We start from the raw sequence: 20,171 nt of genomic DNA on the forward strand, positions 1-20,171 counted from the left end.
CCTGTGTGAAATTCTAAAAAATTAAATTAATTAAATGAATAACAATACAGCAGGAAGACAGAGATCATTAGTAGACTAAAATGGTAAAGTCAGAGATGGTTTCCTTGAGAAGATAAGATCTGCAGAGAATATTTACAAAGTGAGGGGACAAAACATGTGAGTATTTTGGGATGACTACTCCAGAGATAGAAAATAGTAGGAGAAAATCAGGAATTTCAGCCTAGCATAATATATGGGAGGCTGAGATAGGAGGAAGAGGATGAGGAGGAGAAGGAGAAAAGGGGAAGAGGAGAAGAAGAAACACAGAATTTACCAGGAACTAAAACAGAGTGAAAATGAAAAGCAAGTAACACTAGATGAGGTCAAGGAAAATCTAGAGGCTGAGAATGTCCATAGGCTTCCAGTTGGTACAGTCCTGTGAATCACTGGAGAGGCTTATAGCATCTAACCTGGGGAACAGAAGCTGTAAATTAGGTTCTGACTTCTATTTTATGATCTTTTAGTTACCATGGAGAGTCTGGACTAGGACAAGGAAGAATTCAGAGCAGGAAGAGCAATGAGAAGTCTGTTTCAACAATCTAGACCACAGATGTTAGTAGCTTTAGACAACACAGTACAGATGTAATTCATGAGAATGTTCCAGATTCTGAGTATATTTTGAGAGTAGAACAAAATGATTGGGTGACAGATCAGACAAAGGGAACAAGAAGATAAACATTAATTAAAACCATGAAATCACCATATGCTTAGATGATACTATAGTTAGGATGTTGTATGTCTCCACAAAGGTCCACATATTAAAGGTTATTAAAGATGATGGAACCTTTCTGAAGAGGGACATTGGGGGAAATCTAGAGATTACTGAGGGTATGCCTTCAAGGGATTGTACCCACCTCCACTGAGTGTATGGGACTTCCTGCAGTGATTTAAGCGTTTACACACACATACCTCCTCCATGATTCATTTATTTTATTCTGCCATACTTCCACCTTTCTTATTTACAGCATGAAGTCATACAGACTAGGGGTAGTTGTGGAGCTTGCATTAAGCCATTCCAACTTTATATCTGATACTGTGAGCTAAATAAACCCTCTTTACTTTGTAAGACATGTTTCAGAGCCGGGCAGTGGTGGTGTACGCCTGTAATCCCAGCACTCAGGAGGCAGAGGCAGGTGGATCTCTGTGAGTTCAAGGCCAGCCTGGTCTACAAAGCGAGTTCCAGGACAGGCTTCAAAGCTACAGAGAGAAACCCTGTCTCGAAAAACCAAAAAAGAAATGTTTCAGGTATTTTGTTGTGACAAAAAAATTTACTTAAACAGATAAGGAAAGCTTTGGTGAAATTAAATTTGAGGGAGGAAGAATTAAATTTTGAGTTTGAGATACCTAGGAGACATTCATATGATGATGCTAAGTACACAGTTGAATAGGCAAAAACACAGCTATAAAATGGGCCCAAGATGTGGATATCTGATTTATCGGGTTAGTCAGCATCCAGACAAAATTCAAAAACACAAGGCCAAATGGTATCATTAAGGGCAGGTGTGAGGTTTTGCAAAGTCCAAGGTTATATACAGAGTAAGATTATGCCTCCAAACAATACACATAATAATCTTAACTACTCAAAATTTTAATGAAAATTTTTCATTCAATACAGAATGAGTGCACTTTCTGCTAGATCCCTATAAATAAGTGATATGTTATTAAAATAGCACATGAGAAATGTAAGTAATGGCCTCTTACAAAACTATTATCTACATGTGAAAGTTTAAAAAGACTTTCTGGTTTTCTCTTGAGAAAAACAGAATGGTAAAACTTCAGCTTAGTTTTGTTAAGAGTAATGGCTTTTGAGATATCAGGGACTTCCACTACCAACATCTGCTCAAAATATTATATGAACAACATATTTTTATATCAAACACCAAACTGAAACTAAAAATACAAAAGTCTCTTCCTAATATTAAAACTACATGTACACACACATACTAAATCTGGCATACATTTTGAATTAAACATTAACAGAGTATACCAATATTCATGTTAAAACCTGTTTATATACCTGAACAGGTATTTACTAGTGTGCAGGCAGGCATTTACAAGTACAATCCCCTCTTCACATATACTCATAGATAAATATGTTGTCTCATGCTGTCACGATTTGAAGAACCTTCTCCATTATGTTTTTTTTTAATTTATTTCTAAAGGCACAGGTTTCTATAAAAAGGAAAAAAATAAAAACATTTCTCTGCAGAAGAGAAGCAAATCTCTGCAAGAGCATTTTCTCTGTTGTCATTCTTTGTGCTATTATCCACATTATACATATCCATGTAATGTATAATATATTCATAATACAAATGAGAAAATCCTCAGCTTTATTTATTAATATGTCAGAGATTGTATCATTGTTCTCACCTGTATGGAAGTGATAGAAGCTGAATGTCCCTGAAGGACAGCAACTGGTGCACAAGTTCGAAGACACCATACTCTCACAACTTTATCACAGCTGCCTGCGGCAATGAGAGTATTTTCATAGTTAACAGCCATGTCGGAAATTTCAGCAGAGTGCCCTCGAAGTGTGGCAAGGAGGCGTCCATCATCCGTAGCCCAGATTTTCACCAAGCAGTCATCTGAACCCTACAGCAACACAAAAGACAGAAGATTTATAATGAAACAGAAGTTTGCCATTTAGAGCCAGAAGGAAAGCAACAATACAAAGCAAACATGTTATTAAGGAAAAAATGTGTGGACCCAGTAGCAAATATAAGCATTGTTTAAATGATAGAACTAAGTATTGTCCAAACCAACAGTGGCATTTAAGATAAAGTCTTTAAAACTAATAATCCTAGAAACCTTTTAAATATTTTATGCATATACTCAAGTGATTAGCTATTAAGCATTTCCGCCATTGCTTCTTTCTATATGCCTAGCAGCCTCTGGCTTAATTATCTTAATATTTTGTTTCTACAAATATTTTAAAATATAAGTCTATAATCTACAATGATTTCTCTGGAGACCCGAGGCCAATAATAACCCCTAGTGAAAATCTTTATGTTGCACTTCCCTTTAAGAATTCCAAATGAGTTTTAAATATAGTAAAATGAATTCTATCCTAATATGGTAAAGTGATTGCCTATTTATTAAAAGAAGACATGCACCATTATTATTTCATCATAGTTAGAGACATAAGGCATCAGCAGAAGAGTCTGTAGTACAATCTAAAGGGTTTTAATTTCTCAAAATATAAAGCACTTCCTTGGTTGTAGGAGACAGAAAGGTGAAATTGTGTTACTTCTCGCACCTCTCACTGCTATAGATTTATCAAAGGCAAAGCCCATGACTTAGCAAAATTTAATAAAATTGAGTTTTTAAAAACAGCTAACGCTAAAAATCAAATATATATATATATATATATATATAATGTAAGTTAAATCCTCATCTTGAAGGTGATATAATTATTAAAACCAAACTTGCAGCAGAATAAAACTGAGTATATTTGTTTCACATAATTTAACCATCTTGAGTTTATATAGACTTCCAAAAGCATAATTTTTAAAATAAATTTTCCAAAAGATAGTGGATATCATAGCTTATCCTTCATTTATAAAAAATTTACAATTTAAACACAACTTTTCCTGCATTAATAAGTCCAAATAAAACAAATTATTTATAAAGTATAATACAATGGATGGCACAGATTCTTGCTTCAGTTGTAACATCACATATCGTAAATTTTTAACTCACTGTAAAAATTCGCCTCCCACTTCGATCAAATGCTACACAGTAGACAGAAGATAAGTGCCCCAGGATTCTCTTATGCATCTTAATGTGCTGGTAAGCAGATGAGGGGAAAACATGGCTGAAGCGACTACATCCGGTTAATTGCCTGGCTGAGGTGATATTCACTGCAAATAAAATGAAATAGGAGAATGCATCTGAAAATCTAAAAGTGAAACTTACTCCGTTAAATTTTGAGTATTAAAATAAGATAAAGTAGGGTATACCTGCCATACAAATTCTGCAATAATGAGAGCTTTAAATTCCCTTATGCATTTCATTATTTTCTATTCTCAATAGACGAACAATACTGTTCTGTTAGGTCTCAGGGGTCTGTTATTCTACTTGGCTTTCTGTAGTTTCTCAAGCACATTCTCTTTTTCCTTTTCTATGACATTACATAGGTGTTCAGCAGCAAAATAAATAGATAGATAGATAGATAGATAGATGAATAAATAAATAAATTAAATATAAAGAAAAGAAAAAATCCCTTTTAGGACTGTCAATCAGTTCTCACCTTCAGGATTCTAGGTAGAGTTTCTTCCACTAGTTTATCATCATTGAACTTTTGAGGCTTTATCTCTCTTCTCTCTCTCTCTCTCTCTCTCTCTCTCTCTCTCTCTCTCTCTCTCTCTCTCTCACACACACACACACACACACACACTAATAATAAATAAAAAATAAATATGTGTAATCTTAAAAATTGCCAAGACTGCAATATAAGCTGAACTATTCAACAAATACCACCTAGATTGTGTTCACTTCTAAAATAGAGATTTTGGTTATAATGTAAGGCTTTACAACCACACATTTTTCTTGTGAAATCTTTCCAATCTTACCTTAGCACACTGAAAAAAAAAAACAAAAAAACAAGTAACTCACAACATGTACTTTATTCATAACATGGAATTGCTGTATGTTCAAAGTCACCTTGGGGCAAACCTTTTGGCATCTTAGCACCCTGCAAAAACTGTGTGGTACAAATAGTAACAATTCTATCTTTAAGCACAGCAAACTTAAGGCAAGAGTTCAGTTCTTGCAAGATTAATATGATTAGACCATAGCACAATACAAATATGAAATCTTTTAGTGTCTTACTGTATAAACAGCTATGAAGTCTACCTTTCAGGAAAAGGTACAACCACTGGCCACTTAAAACTGGCAAAATTACAAAAATATGAATGATGAATGTCGTAATTAGAAAAATTTGAAAGCAAATCATTAGAACGTATTAACGTATTAGAGATATGATTACTTATATATTCTGAGACAATGAGTAAATGAATAATGGTTAAAAATAAAAATGACAGAAAATTTGTAAGAATAAACTCTAGATAAGAGGATTTCTTTTTAGTAGCTATTCCCTATCCAGCCAAATAGAAAATTTTACAATTCTAAGACACGAATAAGTAAGCACGCTCCTTCTCTAGACAAATATTTCTTTTTTTTTTTGAGCTGAGGATGGAACCCAGGGTCTTGAGCTTGCTAGGCGAGAACTCTACCACTGAGCTAAATCCCCAACCTATGCATTTAAGTTTCTTGTATCAACAACTACGTACGTCTGCCTTCCTTTTCTTTTTCCATTTTTTTTTCAGGTACATTGGAGAAAAATTATATTGTTTTAGTGTATGGCATTTCAACTGAGGAACAACTGACAGTTTGGGCTGGATGTTTCTTTGTTACAAGGGCGGATCTGTTCATTGTAAGGTGTTTTCGCAGCAACCTTGGCCTCTACCCACTGGATGCTAACAGCATTACCAGCACTGAGTGTGACAAGCAAAAATAGCTCCCTACATTGCTAAATATGATTTGGGGGTGGGAGAAACACCTTCATTGAAAAATCACTTCTTGCAGGATAAAAACAAGTAAGAAAAAATTAAGAGCAGGAAGAAATAAAAAATAAATAACTTTGAAGAACAGGCAGAGCTAGAATTCTAAGCAATGAGCACAGATATCTTTCCATTTATTCATACAGTCTTTGGTTTATAGCATCAGTGCTGCAGTTTTTAATCAGAGAATTTTCATTTTCTTAGTTAATTTATTCCTATATATTCTATTACTTGATACTGTAAATGAGATTTTTTCATAATTTCTTTTTCAACTAGTTTATCATTAGGGTACAGAAACATCACAGATTTTCATGTGTTGCTTTTGTAACCTGAAAACTTGACTGAAATTGCTTATCAGTTTCAAATGTTTTTTGGTGCAGTCTCTTGAGTTTTCTCGGTATAACATATGCCATCAACAAATATGTCATTTTTCCTTTCATAATCAGATGTATTCTTTTTTTTTTTTTTTTTGGTTTTTCGAGACAGGGTTTCTCTGTGTAGCTTTGCGCCATTCCTGGAACTCGCTTTGGAGACCAGGTTGGCCTCAAACTCACAAAGATCCGCTTAGCTCTGCCTCCCGAGTGCTGAGATTAAAGGCATGCACCACCACCGCCTGGCCACTTGATCATGTTTTATGATTTCAGTGTGCTGTGTTAGTTGCTAACATTTTGTTTTATTTTTGTTACCTATGTCCATCAGGGATACTGGCAGTGACTTTGATCTCATTATCAAGATATTGGTGGTTGGAAGCAGTACCTCCTTCAACTTTCAGAACTTTGAGGAGTAATTAAAATAGTCCCTCTCTAAAAGTATAGTAGAATTCAGCAATGAAGTTATTAGGAGGCTTTTAGTTTTAATTAAGTCTCTTCATGATTTAACTTTGTTTTTTATTTTTGTTGTTGTTTTTTGAGACAGGGTTTCACTGTGTAGCCCTAGCTGCCCTAGAATTTGCTCTGTAGACCAGGTTGGCCTCAAACTCAGAGATTCATCTGCCTCTTCCTCCCAAGTGATAGGATTAAAAAAGCATGTGCCACCACCACCAGGCTCCTGATTGATTTTTTTTAATAGGTTGCATTTTTGAGAAATCTTTGTTTCTTTTAGGCTATTTAATTTTTGCTATATAGTTGTTCACGGTAGTGTAGACTATCCAATTTTTTGACGTATAGTTGCATCTTATGAACTTTGTATTTCTGTGTTATGAGTTTTAATTACTTTCATCTGTTTGAATCTTTCTCTTTTCTTTAAAATGACTCTAAGGCTTTGGCCATATCTTTTCAAACATTTACTTTGAACTCACCAAAGACTTGGCCCATTAACATTCTATCATGGATGGAGAGAGACTCCTGGATCATGAGATCTCAGCCCTCCCAGAGGAGCTATTAGTAGATAAAGGTTGCAAGGGGAGAGGGATTCATTTTCTTCAAGGTCTAGGCATGACACATTTTGAATGCTCCCATAAAGAATGCCTCCTCCTTGCTCATGCAAGCAACCCTAATTGAACTCAGCACGTCAGAAACAAAACCAAGCAAAAGCAAAGTCCAAACACTGCACAAAACATGAAAATAGGAGAGGGACTTGCTGGGAAGAAGGCAGATTGCCAAAAATGCATTATTCCTACAATATACATGGATGAAATCATCAAGGAGTGGAAAAGTTACAGGCATGAGCCACCACTGTTGCTCCTTCATACTGTTCTTGTAGTCGTTCTTTGGTCTATGTATGTTCTTCATTAATTCTTCTTCTAATGAATTTATGGTTCCTTTAGTCTTGTTTTTTCATTAGGCTGTTTCATACAGACATGTATTGCCATAATCTGTTCTCTGGACTACATTTGCAGCATATGATAAGTGTGTACAGATGAAATATTTCTTTTAGAAAAATAAATGTTTACAATTGCAGATTTGGGGGGGTTGGATTACTTGCATATAAATTATGAGATATCCTGGGAATGAGACTCAAGCTTAACAAAAACTTAAGTTGTTTTGGATACATTTTACACATATACACAGAATATTTTCTACAATATTTTTAGTGGTGCTGCATTCCATTTTCTCTTCCTAAAATTTTTAAAGTCTATTTTGTCTAACATTTGTAGTTACTCCTAATTCTGTTTAGGTTTCCATTTGAATGCAATATTTTTTTTACTACATCTCATTAGATGTATAGTGATTCATCTGTACACAGTATGAATTGAGTCTTTTGTTAGGCAGTCATCTATTGGATAACATAAATGAGTGAAGTAATTTATAGAATCAAGTCAATCACTATCAAAATTCCAATGACATTTTTCATAGAAGTAGAAAATACTTCAAATGGAACTACAAAATTTCCAAACAGTCAAAAGGATTTTAGAGCAGAAAGAACAAAGAATAAAGCATCAGATTATCTGTTACTAAATACATTATAACTGGGCATTGGTGACTCACGCCTTTAATTCCAGGACTCGGGAGGCAGAGCCAGGCGGATCCCTGTGAGTTCAAGGCCAGCCTGGGCTACCAAGTGAGTTCTAGGAAAGGTGCAAAGCTACACAGAGAAACCATGTCTCAAAAAATATATATAAAGCTACTATAAACAAAACAGTATGGTTCTAGCAAAGAAACAATATACAATCAACACAAAAGAATAGGATGTCCAATAACAAGGACTTAAAATAAATTGACATTCAATAAATGTTCAAAACACAAGCAATGGGGAGAGGATAAATATATCATTAAATGCTGTTGGGAAAACAGGATATCCACATGCAAAAGAATGACACTGGACATATAAAAATCAATTCAACATGGGTCAAAGACTTATATGAAAGCTCCCAAACCATAAAGCCACTAAAAAGTACTTTGTACAGCATTCTAAACAACACATATAATGAAAAATTAAGAACAAATGAGATTTCAACAAACAAAAAAACTCTATACCACAGGAAACAACAGAAAGATGATATCACCTGCCGATTAAGAGAAAGAATGTGCAAGTCACACATCTGATAAAACACTAGTATCCAAATCACGTAAGGATTACAAGGAATTCGAAGAACTTAACAACAAAACTCTGAAAATGGGCAATGAACCTAAAGAGACATTCCTAAATGAAGATATAAAAAAATAACAAGGAAAAAACAAGTAAAGGGCTGTAGGATCTGAGTTCAATCCCCAAATCCACATATTAAAAAGAAAGCATTGATTCCTGAAAAATGTCCTTTGACTGATACACCTCGTGAAAACACACACACACACACACACACACACACACACACACACACACACAGATACACCTCAAAAAAACAAACACAGCTGGCGGTGGTGACACACACCTTTAATCCCAGTGTTCCAGAAGCAGAGGCAGGCAGATCTCTGTGAGTTCAAGGCTAACTTGGGCTACAGAGTGAGTTCCAAGACAGCCAAGACTGTTTCACAGAGAAACCCTGTCTCGAAAAACCAAAAACAAAAAAAAACAAAAAACAAAACAACAAAAAAAACCACACAATACACAGCCATGATAAATAAGTGTTAAGAATACATGTTAAGAGTGAGAATGTAAATTATATATAAATCACTTTCCAGAATAGTACAGAAGTTCCTCAAAAAAACAGAAGTACCATATAATCCAACAATCTTACTTCTACTAATTAGCCTGATAGAAATGATATTGTAATGACGAAGAAATATCTGAACTACCATGTTAACTTCAGCATCATTCAGAAGAGCCAAGTTCTAGAAGATGCCTAGGCATCAACAGATGAATAGACAAAGGCAATGTATGTATTCACAATGAAATGTCATGTATGGGTGGAACTGAAGGACATTGTGGTAAATGAAGTCACACATAAAACAATAAAGCACGACCGCATTTATGTGTGAAATCTAAAGAATTCGATATAATAGGGACTGGGGGTGGGGCATGGGAAATACTCAAGTATATATATATATATATGAAAGTACCTTTATGAAACCATGTACTATATGCAATGAACATATGCCACTAAGAATAATACTATAGAACCTAGTAACAAAAAAGGAAATAAAACTAGTGTTGATTCTTTCTTAGTAAGTATAATATGAAAGTTTCTAATAATCTCCTCCTGCTTCTAAAAATACAAACCAATCTCTTGTTGGATAGACTTGTCTAAAATTTTGTCTGGAATAAAAGCTAAAGTCACCACTTTATAGTTTTTGAAACTTTTCCTTCCCTCTGCATGCTTGCCCACTGGCTCATGGTGCATTTGTCCTAATTTGGCTTTATAAAGATTATCTGTCATTGAAAATCACTTGAGTAAGGTAGCAGGCTTAGATTCATTTGGGCCTTTTAAAAAACAGCTAGATACTCATATATCACTTCTTGTTGACTGAGAAAATAATAATGCTTATTTCTATTTTTCATATTTTAGACATATTAATCTATTTCCTGATAAATACTCTCTAGGTTTTAAGTCCTGTTAAACTAACCTCAGAAATAAATTAAGACTACCAAATAGTTAAAGTCATAGAAAAAGTGTCATAATTCAAAGTGTGTAACAATCATCACATACATACATCAGACTATTAATAGAGCATTTTACATGCTCAAATCCCTCTTTATATGGCTGAGGATCAAACCCAGGTCTTTACTCATGCTAGGTAAGCACCTGTACCACTAAGACCTATTCCTAGCCCTAGTCCTTAAATTCTGTCTTTGTGTTTGGTAGGTAGGTCAGTGTCTCATAGCCCATACTAGCTTGGAACTTGCTATATAAACAAGACGGTCTTGAAATGCTGATCCTACTGCTTCTTCCAAAAGTGCTGGGATTGTAGGCATGAGCCATCATGCCAAGTGAATTTTAGGCCTCAAGCGTATTAGGCAAGTAAACATTCCTTCAACTGAGCTCCTAGCACCTACTTTCCTTTTCTTTCAAAGTTATTATTTGATATCTTATAATCTAAGTTAATAAAGTTTAAACTTAACTGACTTCAGTCGTGTGTGTGTGTGTGTGTGTGTGTGTGTGTGTGTGTGTGTGTGTGTAGGGTGAGGTATTAAGGGTTAAAACTAGGGCCTCATTTGTTATAGGCCAACACTCTTATCTACCACTTGAGCTATATCACCAACTGCTTTTATTTTCACATTTCATTTTTGGGACAAGATTTCAATACAATGCTTTGACCTTTCTCTGTACCCCAGCAGACCTTGAACTTACAAATCATTTACCTCAGCCTCCAAGTATCTAGGATTACAACAGGCTTATGTCACCCTATAGCACACTAAATTATTCTAAGAATATGAGATTCCTGGAATGAGAATACAGCTCAACTGATTGCCTAGCATTCATGGAGCCCTGGGTTCGATTTCTAATACCAAATAAAACCAGACATTGTAACACATGCCTGTAATCCTAAGAAGGTGGAAGCAGTCAAATCATAGAACAAGGTCATCCTCTGTGACATGAGTTCAAGGACAGCCTGGGGTACATATGACCCTGTCTTGTTAGGAAGAAAGAGAATATGATTCTTTTCTTATTTTACTCCTTGCTTCAGAATATATCTGTTAGCAATCCATCCCACCATTTTCTAAACATTACCAAAAACCTGTTAAGATTCTACTGTTAGAGAACAAGAAGTTTTATCTATTTTAGAACATTTTTACATTGTGGGGTAGTATGTGCTAATTTACTATCTTGTGTTAAATGCTAATGCTTAATAGTATACTCTCAGGTATTGATGGGTAATAAAGCAATGTGAAAAATGGAGGCACAATGACAACAAATCAAAATCTTATTGTTAGGTTGTTACACTAAGAACACCTTAGCAGTACACCAGCTTATTCCCACAACAGTTTAAGACCAGTCTGTTCTCCTAAATCAGTCAATCACATCAGAACACCTAGGTCAGGAAGCAAGAAATAGAAGGATCATTGAAAATGAATTACTTCCGCCACAAACACCTCAAAGTACATTCTCATCTATTGCCCTTACATAGGAAAGCTAGAATACTATTATATTCCCCAAATGTCAGGAAGCCTATGCTGAAACACACTGAAAATTATAAAACACGTAGAAGGGCCACAATGTTGGAAATTGAAAAGCAGTGGTCAGCCATAAAATATTTGTCACTCTACACTAAATTTTAATGTTTTTGCTTGCTTGGTTTTTGGAACAGTGTCTCATTTCATATCCTGGGTTGAGCTTGAACTTGCAGCAATCTTCCTGTCTAAGCCTCCTGAGTACTGAGATGACAGTGTATGCTCCACACTTGGCTAGTATATTTTATATATTAATAAAAAAATGCAGTTATACATTTTAGATATGTCTTCTTACACCATTTATTAATGTATTGAAAAGTTCTTTTCTGGACAATTAAAGTTAAAGCATACTAAAAAGGTCTTTTTTTTATAGAAAGCCAGACTCAATATGATTCAACCACATGAAGAAATATTTGCCTACAGGTACAATTAGAAATTCGGTATTTTTCTTACTTTCTATGTCCTTACAAAGTTTTCATTGGGATCTGTATTTCAATATAACTAAGTCTAAAGATAGGAAATGAAGAACACAGCTGACTCACAATTTCTGAGACGGTAGGGAATAATTACATAAAGTTCCGTTTTGACTTTCTGTTTGTTTGAAGTAATACAGACTAGAGTGACTAGTGGAATAAAAAAAAAAGCAAATAAACTGGGTGGTAGTGGCGCACGCCTTTAATCCCAGCACTTGGGAGGCAAAGGCAGGCAGATCTCTGTGAGTTCGAGGCCAGCCTGGTCTCCAAAGCAAGTTCCAGGAAAGGCGCAAAGCTACACAGAGAAACCCTGTCTCAAAAAACCAAAAAAAAAAAAAAAGCAAATAAAAAAACCAAGATATAAGCTAAGTGTGGTAGTATGCACTACAACCTTGGTTATTTCGAAGGTAATACAGAAGGACCACTTAAAGTCACATGCCTGAGAACAGCCTGCTCAATATAACCAAATTCTATCTTTAAATCAATTTTATTGAACGATAATCTGCTAAGAAGAAATTTACTTTCCATAGGAGAAAATTATGCATAGACTAAAAATGAAAAGATAGACTAATATATCCATATATCCCACTCAAATGAGATTCAGAAGAAGGAATACTCATTTAAGATATAATACTCTTTAAATGAAAAGCAGTAAAAAAATGATAAAGGCATTATATAACATAAAGGGATCAATTAAACAACAGGAAATAATTCTAAATGCATATGTGTCCAACATCAAACCATTCAAATATATTAACCAAAAACATAACTAATATGACATGGTGGAATAATTAACATCTAAGTGAGTGAAGTAGAAAAATCTCTAACAAGCAATCCATTGTTACACCTGAAAGAAATAGAAAAATGAGAAAATAAATACCTAGAAAGAAAAAAATAGTTAAAAGATCAGAGAAAAGTCACATGAACTAAATACAAGAAAAACAACACACATACGTACACATATACATACATACATACACACAAAAACTTAAATGAAACAAAACACTGTTTCAAAGACTTAAAAGTAGACAAACCCTTAAAGAGAGAAGATTCATGTGAAATTATAGATGAAATGGGACACATTACAACTGACTCTACAGATGTTGTTTATTTATTTATTTATTTATTTACTTACTTATTTATTTATTTTGAGCTGAGGACCGAACCCAGGACCTCTAGCAAGCGCTCTAGCACTGAGCTAAATCCTCAACTGACTCTACAGATTTTAAAAAGGTTTTTAGAAGTTATAAAAAAGGGCATCAGCGCTGGGAGGTAGTGGTGCATGCCTTTAATCCCAGCACTTGGGAGGCAGAGCCAGGCAGGTCTCTGTGAGTTAGAGGCCAGCATGGACTACCAAGTGAGTTCTAGGAAAGGCACAAAGCTACACAGAGAAACCCTGTCTCAAAAAACAAAAACAAACAAACAAAAAAGGGCATCAGCAAATGTGATAGCCTGGAAGAAATGAACAAATTCATTGAAACAGACATGTTTCTATACTGAATTGTGAAGAAATAGAAAACCTCAGCAGATCAAGAATAGATAATAAAATTGAAGCAATAATTAAGTCTCCAGTCAAAGAAAATTTCAGAACCAGCAATCATGTTGATTTAAAGAACAATTAATATCCATTGTTTTTATGGTATGCCCAAGAAATTTGAAAAAGATTTCTTCCAAATGCATTCTAGAAGGCCAGTATCACCTAATATCAAAATAAGAAGGTATTAGGGAAGAAGATTAAGAGTTCCTGGGCTTACCCAGCCTGCAAAGCTTTTCTCAAAACAAAACAACATAAGAGAGAAGAACAACAACAAAACCTGAATGAAATTGGGGGTCACTGTCGCAGAGTAAACACTTGCCAGCATATACCAGGCCCTGGGGTTTGGTCCCAAATACTACAGGGGGAAAATCAAAACTTGTTTTCTAAAAAGAAAATTGCAGCCTGGATGAAGAAGCCGAATGAAAATAGAAGTAAATCACTTCACCAAACGATCAGCAAACCAAATCTAACCAACAGCACACTGAAAAGATCATTCACTATAATCAATTGGAATTTGCCTCAGAGAAGAAAAAAAGTTCAACATATACAATTCAAGAAAATGAAACACAAAATCATGACTATTTCAATAGACACAGAAATCAACAAAATTCAATATTCCTCCCAAGACAAAATCCTGAACAAAGTGAGTACAGAAGGAATAGCTCTGTAATTAATAAAGGCTGTTCAGAACACCAAGTGCTACCATTGGATGCTAAAAAGGGAACAGCAAAAAGTTTTCGCTCTAAAATGTGTAACTCCCTTTATTATTGTCTTAGTCAGATATGGTGGCTCACAAAAGATGCTGAGAAAGGAGTACAGTTTGAGGCCAGCATGAGCTACAGAGCAAATTGCAGGTTAGCCTAGGCTACTGAGTGAGAACTTATCTCAAAGCAGTAAAAAAGAAGACTCCAGAAAACTCTACCAAAAGCTATCAGAACAAATAAATGAGTTAAGCAAAGTTGCAGAATGCAAAATAAACATGTAAAATAAGTAAATTGTAATAGCAAATTATCTTGGAGTGCAACTACCAAAATAACCCTTAGGTTTCTGAGAATTTTGCTTTTTTAAGTCCTAATATAGAACTTTTTAAAAAGGTGGAGGGAGGATAAAAATCAAGAAAGCAATCTATTTGCGATAACTACAAAACACCTGTAAGTAAATTTTAGTAAACCTATGAAAGATGTCTTCAGTGAAAATTACAAAACATGGAAGAAATTTAACAAGATTCCAAAAAGTTATGTTAAATGTCTACAATATACAATCTGTTTACAAATAAAATCTTCTTAAAATAGTAACAATCTTTTTACAACTAGAAGAAAATCACATAATTGTATGAAGCCACAAACCCTAAATAATCAAACACATCTTCAATAAGAGGAACAAGTGTGATTTCAAAATATACTCTAAAACTATAGCATTTAAAACACAGTATTGGCATAAATATAGGCAGAGAGAACAATACAAGAGAATAGTGAGCATTGTCGTGGGCAAGGATTGTGTTAACCCTGAAACCATAGGAAATAAAGTTAAGTATTAATACCCAATTATTATCTCAAATTTAAAATGTTTCTGCACAAAAAAAATTGACAGGCAAAAAACCTATAGAGAAGAAAATATTTAAAAGCTATTCATATGACACAGGATTGATATAGACATATCGACAGCATATATGAGCATCCAAAAGCTCAACAGAAAACCAATGAGCACACAGTGAAAAAAATATGCAACAGATTTTTCTGAAAAGACAACAAACATGTGGTTAAAATACATATAACAAAACTGACAATATTATAAATCATCATTGAAATGCAAATCAAATAATCACCTTATCCCAGTTAGAATGCTGTTATTGAGCCTGGGAGAGAAATCAGCAAATTTAGTGTTTGCTATGCAAGTCTGATGGCCTGAGTTCAACACCCCAACCCATATGAAAAAGCCAGATGCGCTGTGGTGATGCACAGCTATATTCCCAACAACACTCCTTCAGTGAGATAGGAGGCGTGCCTGCCCAGCACGCTCAGGCCCTGGGTTTGAGCCGCTGTATCACAATGAAAGAAGAACTTATTCTGGCTTCAAGCAGTACTCTAACTTCTGCCCATTGTCTTGACTAACTATTCTACACTACTGTACAGAGAGCAGTACAGAAAGTTTCTGAAAAAATTAAAAATAGAATTGTTATATGCTTTAGCAATCTAATTACATAACATACAGTCAATGAAAATAAAATCAACATACAGAAGAAGGAACATCTATACTATACACATATTTACTGTCCTATTTACAAGTGACAACAAACAGAAGCTAAACTGTCTATCAGCTGATAAACAAAGAAAATGTGGCACATATGCACAATTAAATACTATTAAGCTGTAAAATGAATGAAATCCTGCCATCCAAGCAAACACAGAATTAGAATTCATATAATTACGCTAAGTGAAATAAAATAGGCACAGACATACAAGTACTGCATAATGTCATTCATGTGGAATATAAAAACTATGAAAGAAGCCAGGAGTGGTGTCACACACCTTTAGTCCCGGCACTCAGGAGACAGAGGCAAACAGATCTCTATGAGTTTGAGGCCAGTCTGGTCTATGGAATAAATTCCAGGCCAGCCAAGAGCCACATAGTGAGAGAAGGTACATTTAAAGAAGAAAATAGTTTGAGGGTTAGAGAGATGGCTTCAGCAGGTATAAGCACTTGCTACCCAGTCCTGATGACCTCAGTTCAGTCCTTAGAACCTTAGCAACACCATATACAATGACTCACAGTTATAATCCCAGCATTTCTATGGCCAGATAGAAGGCACAGACGGGAGAATGCTGGAAAACTAGCAGGTCAGCTAACCTGGAGTCCACAAAGCAAGAAAATCAAAGAGAATCTTCCTCAACAAGAGTTCAATCCCTAGATCCCACAAAGTGGAAGAACTGACTCCTACAAGCCATCCGCTACCCTCCATATGTACTTCACAGCATGTGAGTGTACACACACACTAAGCAAATGTGAAATAATGGGGTGGGAGGATAACCTAGGGGGAAGGTATTTATCTAGCATGTGAGAAGCCCTGAGTTTAATAACAGCCACAAAAATAAAACTACATCTCCATCAAATAAATACAAATGGCTTTCCTGTCACCATTCCTAATAATAATTATATAGCATTTAAATTATTGTAAGAATTATTAATAATCTAAAGGCAACTTTAAATATATGGAACAAGGTATATAAGCTATTTTCAAAAACTATGTGTTTATTTATTTTATTTTACTTTTTGCAGCGCTGGCAATTAAATCCAGGGCCTTACACACAGTAGTAAAGCTCTCTATCACTAACACATAACCACAGCACCTCTGTGTCATACAAGGACCTTGAACATCCACTAATTTAGTCATCACAAGAGGATGGTCCTAGAACTAATCCTCCATGATACTAAGTGACCGCTGTGTAAGATTAGTAATTGACACAGCTAATTTTGAAGGCAGTCTAAAATCACTTCCCTTTTCATAAAATCTAACTTCAAGGAAATAGAGGGGATGGAGACAAAAAAGAGGAAAGGAAGAAGTCTACAGCTGCACTTTAGACTGGATACATAAAAGACCCTAAAGACTCTACCAGAAATCTGCTAAACCTGATAAACACATTCAGCAACGAAGCTAGACACAAAACTAACACACAAAAATCAGTTACCCTCATATATACAAATGACAAACACATTGAGAAAAAAAAACAAGAAAATAATACCATTCACAACAGCCTAAAAAAATAAATTATCACTGGGTGGTAGTGGTGCATGCCTTTAATCCCAGCACTCGGGAGGCAGAGGCAGACGTATCTCTGTGAGTTTGAGACCAGCCTGGGATACAGAGTGAGTTTCAGGAAAGGCACAAAGCTACACAGAGAAACCCTGTCTCGAAAAAAAAATACAAAACTTAGTATCAGTCTAATCAAAGAACTTTTAAGTCACTGAAAAAAGAAACTGAAGAAGATACCAGAAGATGAAAAGACTTCCTATGTTCATAGATAGACTGGTATTAGGAAGATGTCCATCCTACCGAACATAATCTACAGATTCAAAGCAATTCCCATCAAAATTCCAACACAGTTCTGGATTGAAATTGAAAGCATAATCTTAAATTTCATATGGAAATATGAACACCCAGCACAGCAAAAAAAAAAAAAAATCACAAAAGAAATAAAAAAACTGCTGGCATATTACCACCCCAGATTTCAAGTTATACTACACAAGCTATAGCAACAAAACAGCATGATATGAAAACAAGACACATAATGATCAATAGAATAGACATGAGTATCCAGATATAATCCTATACTCATATAGGTGCCTGAATTTACAGCCACCTGATATTGAGAAATAGGTAAAAAATTTTACACTGGAGAAAGGATAGCATCTTTAATAAATGGTGGTGGTGAAACTAGATAGTTTCATATAAAAAATGAAACTCTATCTCCTCTCTGATCCTGCACAAAACTCAATTCCAGCACTTCAACATAGTCCCTGATACCATGAATGGAACAGAACCCATCTGCCTTTCATTTCCAACAGTATTATTAGAAACTATGATTCAAATCTGTTGTGATTTAAATGAGAAATGTCCTTCACCGGTTCCCATCTGGGGGCTGATTAAGAGACTGTGAAACCTTTAGGACATTGAGCCTCACTGGAGGAAGTGGGTCACTGAAGGTAGGCTTTGGAGTTTTATACCCCCTCTGTCTTCTGTCCATTCTCTGCTTCTTAACAGGGATGTGGGAAGTCCCAGCCACATGCTTCCATGCCTTCATCTCCATGAAGGACTGTATCTCCTGGAAACCATGAGCCAAAATAAAACCCCCTTCCCTTATGTTACTTTTTCTCAGGGTACTTGGTCATAGCAATGGGAAAAATGACTAATATAATATAATTATAAATTATACTTGCGCAGGGCAGTGGTAACACACATCTGTAATCCCAGCACTTGGGAGGCAGAGGCAGGTGGATCTCTGTGAGGCCAGCCTGGTCTACAAAGCAAGTTCCAGAAAAGATGTCAAAGCTACAGAGAAACCTTGTCTCAAAAGAAGAAGAAGAAGAAGAAGAAGAAGAAGAAGAAGAAGAAGAAGAAGAAGAAGAAGAAGAAGAAGAAGAAGAAGAAATTACACTTGCATAACAATTTAAAGTTCAAAATGTAATTCCAAAACATCTCATTTGAATATGCAGTAATTCTGATAGATCTGAAAGCAAGTATTTTCTTCATTTTTTTTAATCTTTTTTTTTTTTTTTTCTGGAGCTGAGGACTGAACCCAGGGCCTTGCGCTTGTTAGGCAAGCGCTCTACCACTGAGCTAAATTTCCAACCCCTTTTTCTTCATTTTTAAATAAGGAAATACAAAATGTTACCTAGTACCGCAGAGCCAATAAATGGCAAGCCTACACTTAACTCAGGTTTCCTGATTTCACTGCAATATTCTTTCCACTTTTTAAAAGCTACCTGTTTAATTAAACATTACAGAATATACAACTAGTGTGAGCCTAAAAAAACCCAATGTTAACAATAAAAAGTCTATATTATAGATCTCAATCTTACTTCCATTTGTGAGACACTTAACACAATCAGCAGGGATTCTGGCTAGACCACTAACTAGTTTATTCATTTATAGTAAAAGAAGTTTATATTTCAACTTTCCCCCACAAGTGCGGAACCTTGAATTGTCAACTACAAAATATTTCTAGCCCTCTCCCCAAAAGATTTCAACTCAACAGATTAAGAACACCCCAAGGAGTCCCTAAGTAACCTTAATGACAAATAACAATCTGCAGATCATGTTCTTTAAAGTTATAAGGCTCTGTTTTAAAGTAGTCCAAAGCTATCCAGGACTGAAAGAGTCAATCAGTGACAACTGAAAACTAAAACAAAAGCCCTAAAATTAATCAAATCCTCGGGAGGACAGATACAGATAAAAGCAGCTGCAAAGTTAACAGGAAACATTGCTTTACCCAAGATTATATAGCAGTTTTAAAATATCATTAATAAACTTCCCACTCACTCCTTGTGAGTTTTCTTACCAATGATATGCACACACTCATTTGCTATTTTCATATACTCCAAGAGAGAATATCTAACCCCTAAAACACCTTTGCTTAATAATAACATCCAATACCTAGATAATTCTCCGTTTTCCTAATGTGCCTCAGAAACGGACACCAATCTAGAACTGATCTGGCTTCCTTTAAACCCTCCTAAGAATTCTTTAGTTTAATCAAAATGTAATAAAGCTGTTTCCATCCCTCAGAGACCTTCCATGCTTCCATGAACTTATTCCCTCACTCTGAAACGCTAAATCTGATTCTGTCAGATTACAGGCTAACACTTGGTTGTCTTTACTGAGTACACTTTAAACAGGGAACATAATTAAATTATCCTATATAAGCTGCAGTTTAGTATTGACAAAACTCCTACCCTGAATAAAACTTGAGCCTAAAACAAAACTGTAAGTATAACTCACTGAATTTTGACATGTATTATTTTGTTAAATGATAATATGATAAATATTGTGATCAATTAACAGTAAAAAAATATGGG

At 35.1% G+C, this 20,171-nt stretch overlaps 1 protein-coding gene across 1 annotated transcript in view; it reads right to left on the minus strand.

The window, feature by feature from the left end:
• Positions 1–20,171, minus strand: part of Brwd3 (bromodomain and WD repeat domain containing 3) — a 108,055-nt gene that overhangs the window by 66,241 nt on the left and 21,643 nt on the right. Inside the window, exons 7-8 of the mRNA XM_036174419.1 lie at positions 3,739–3,899; positions 2,410–2,631 (exon numbers count right to left, since the gene is read on the minus strand). Coding sequence (XP_036030312.1) covers positions 2,410–2,631; positions 3,739–3,899 — 383 coding nt within the window. The remainder of the gene's footprint in view (positions 1–2,409; positions 2,632–3,738; positions 3,900–20,171) is intronic.

The sequence above is a fragment of the Onychomys torridus genome, chromosome X (assembly GCF_903995425.1).
Source record: "Onychomys torridus chromosome X, mOncTor1.1, whole genome shotgun sequence".
In the NCBI taxonomy this organism is placed as follows: Eukaryota; Metazoa; Chordata; class Mammalia; order Rodentia; family Cricetidae; genus Onychomys; species Onychomys torridus.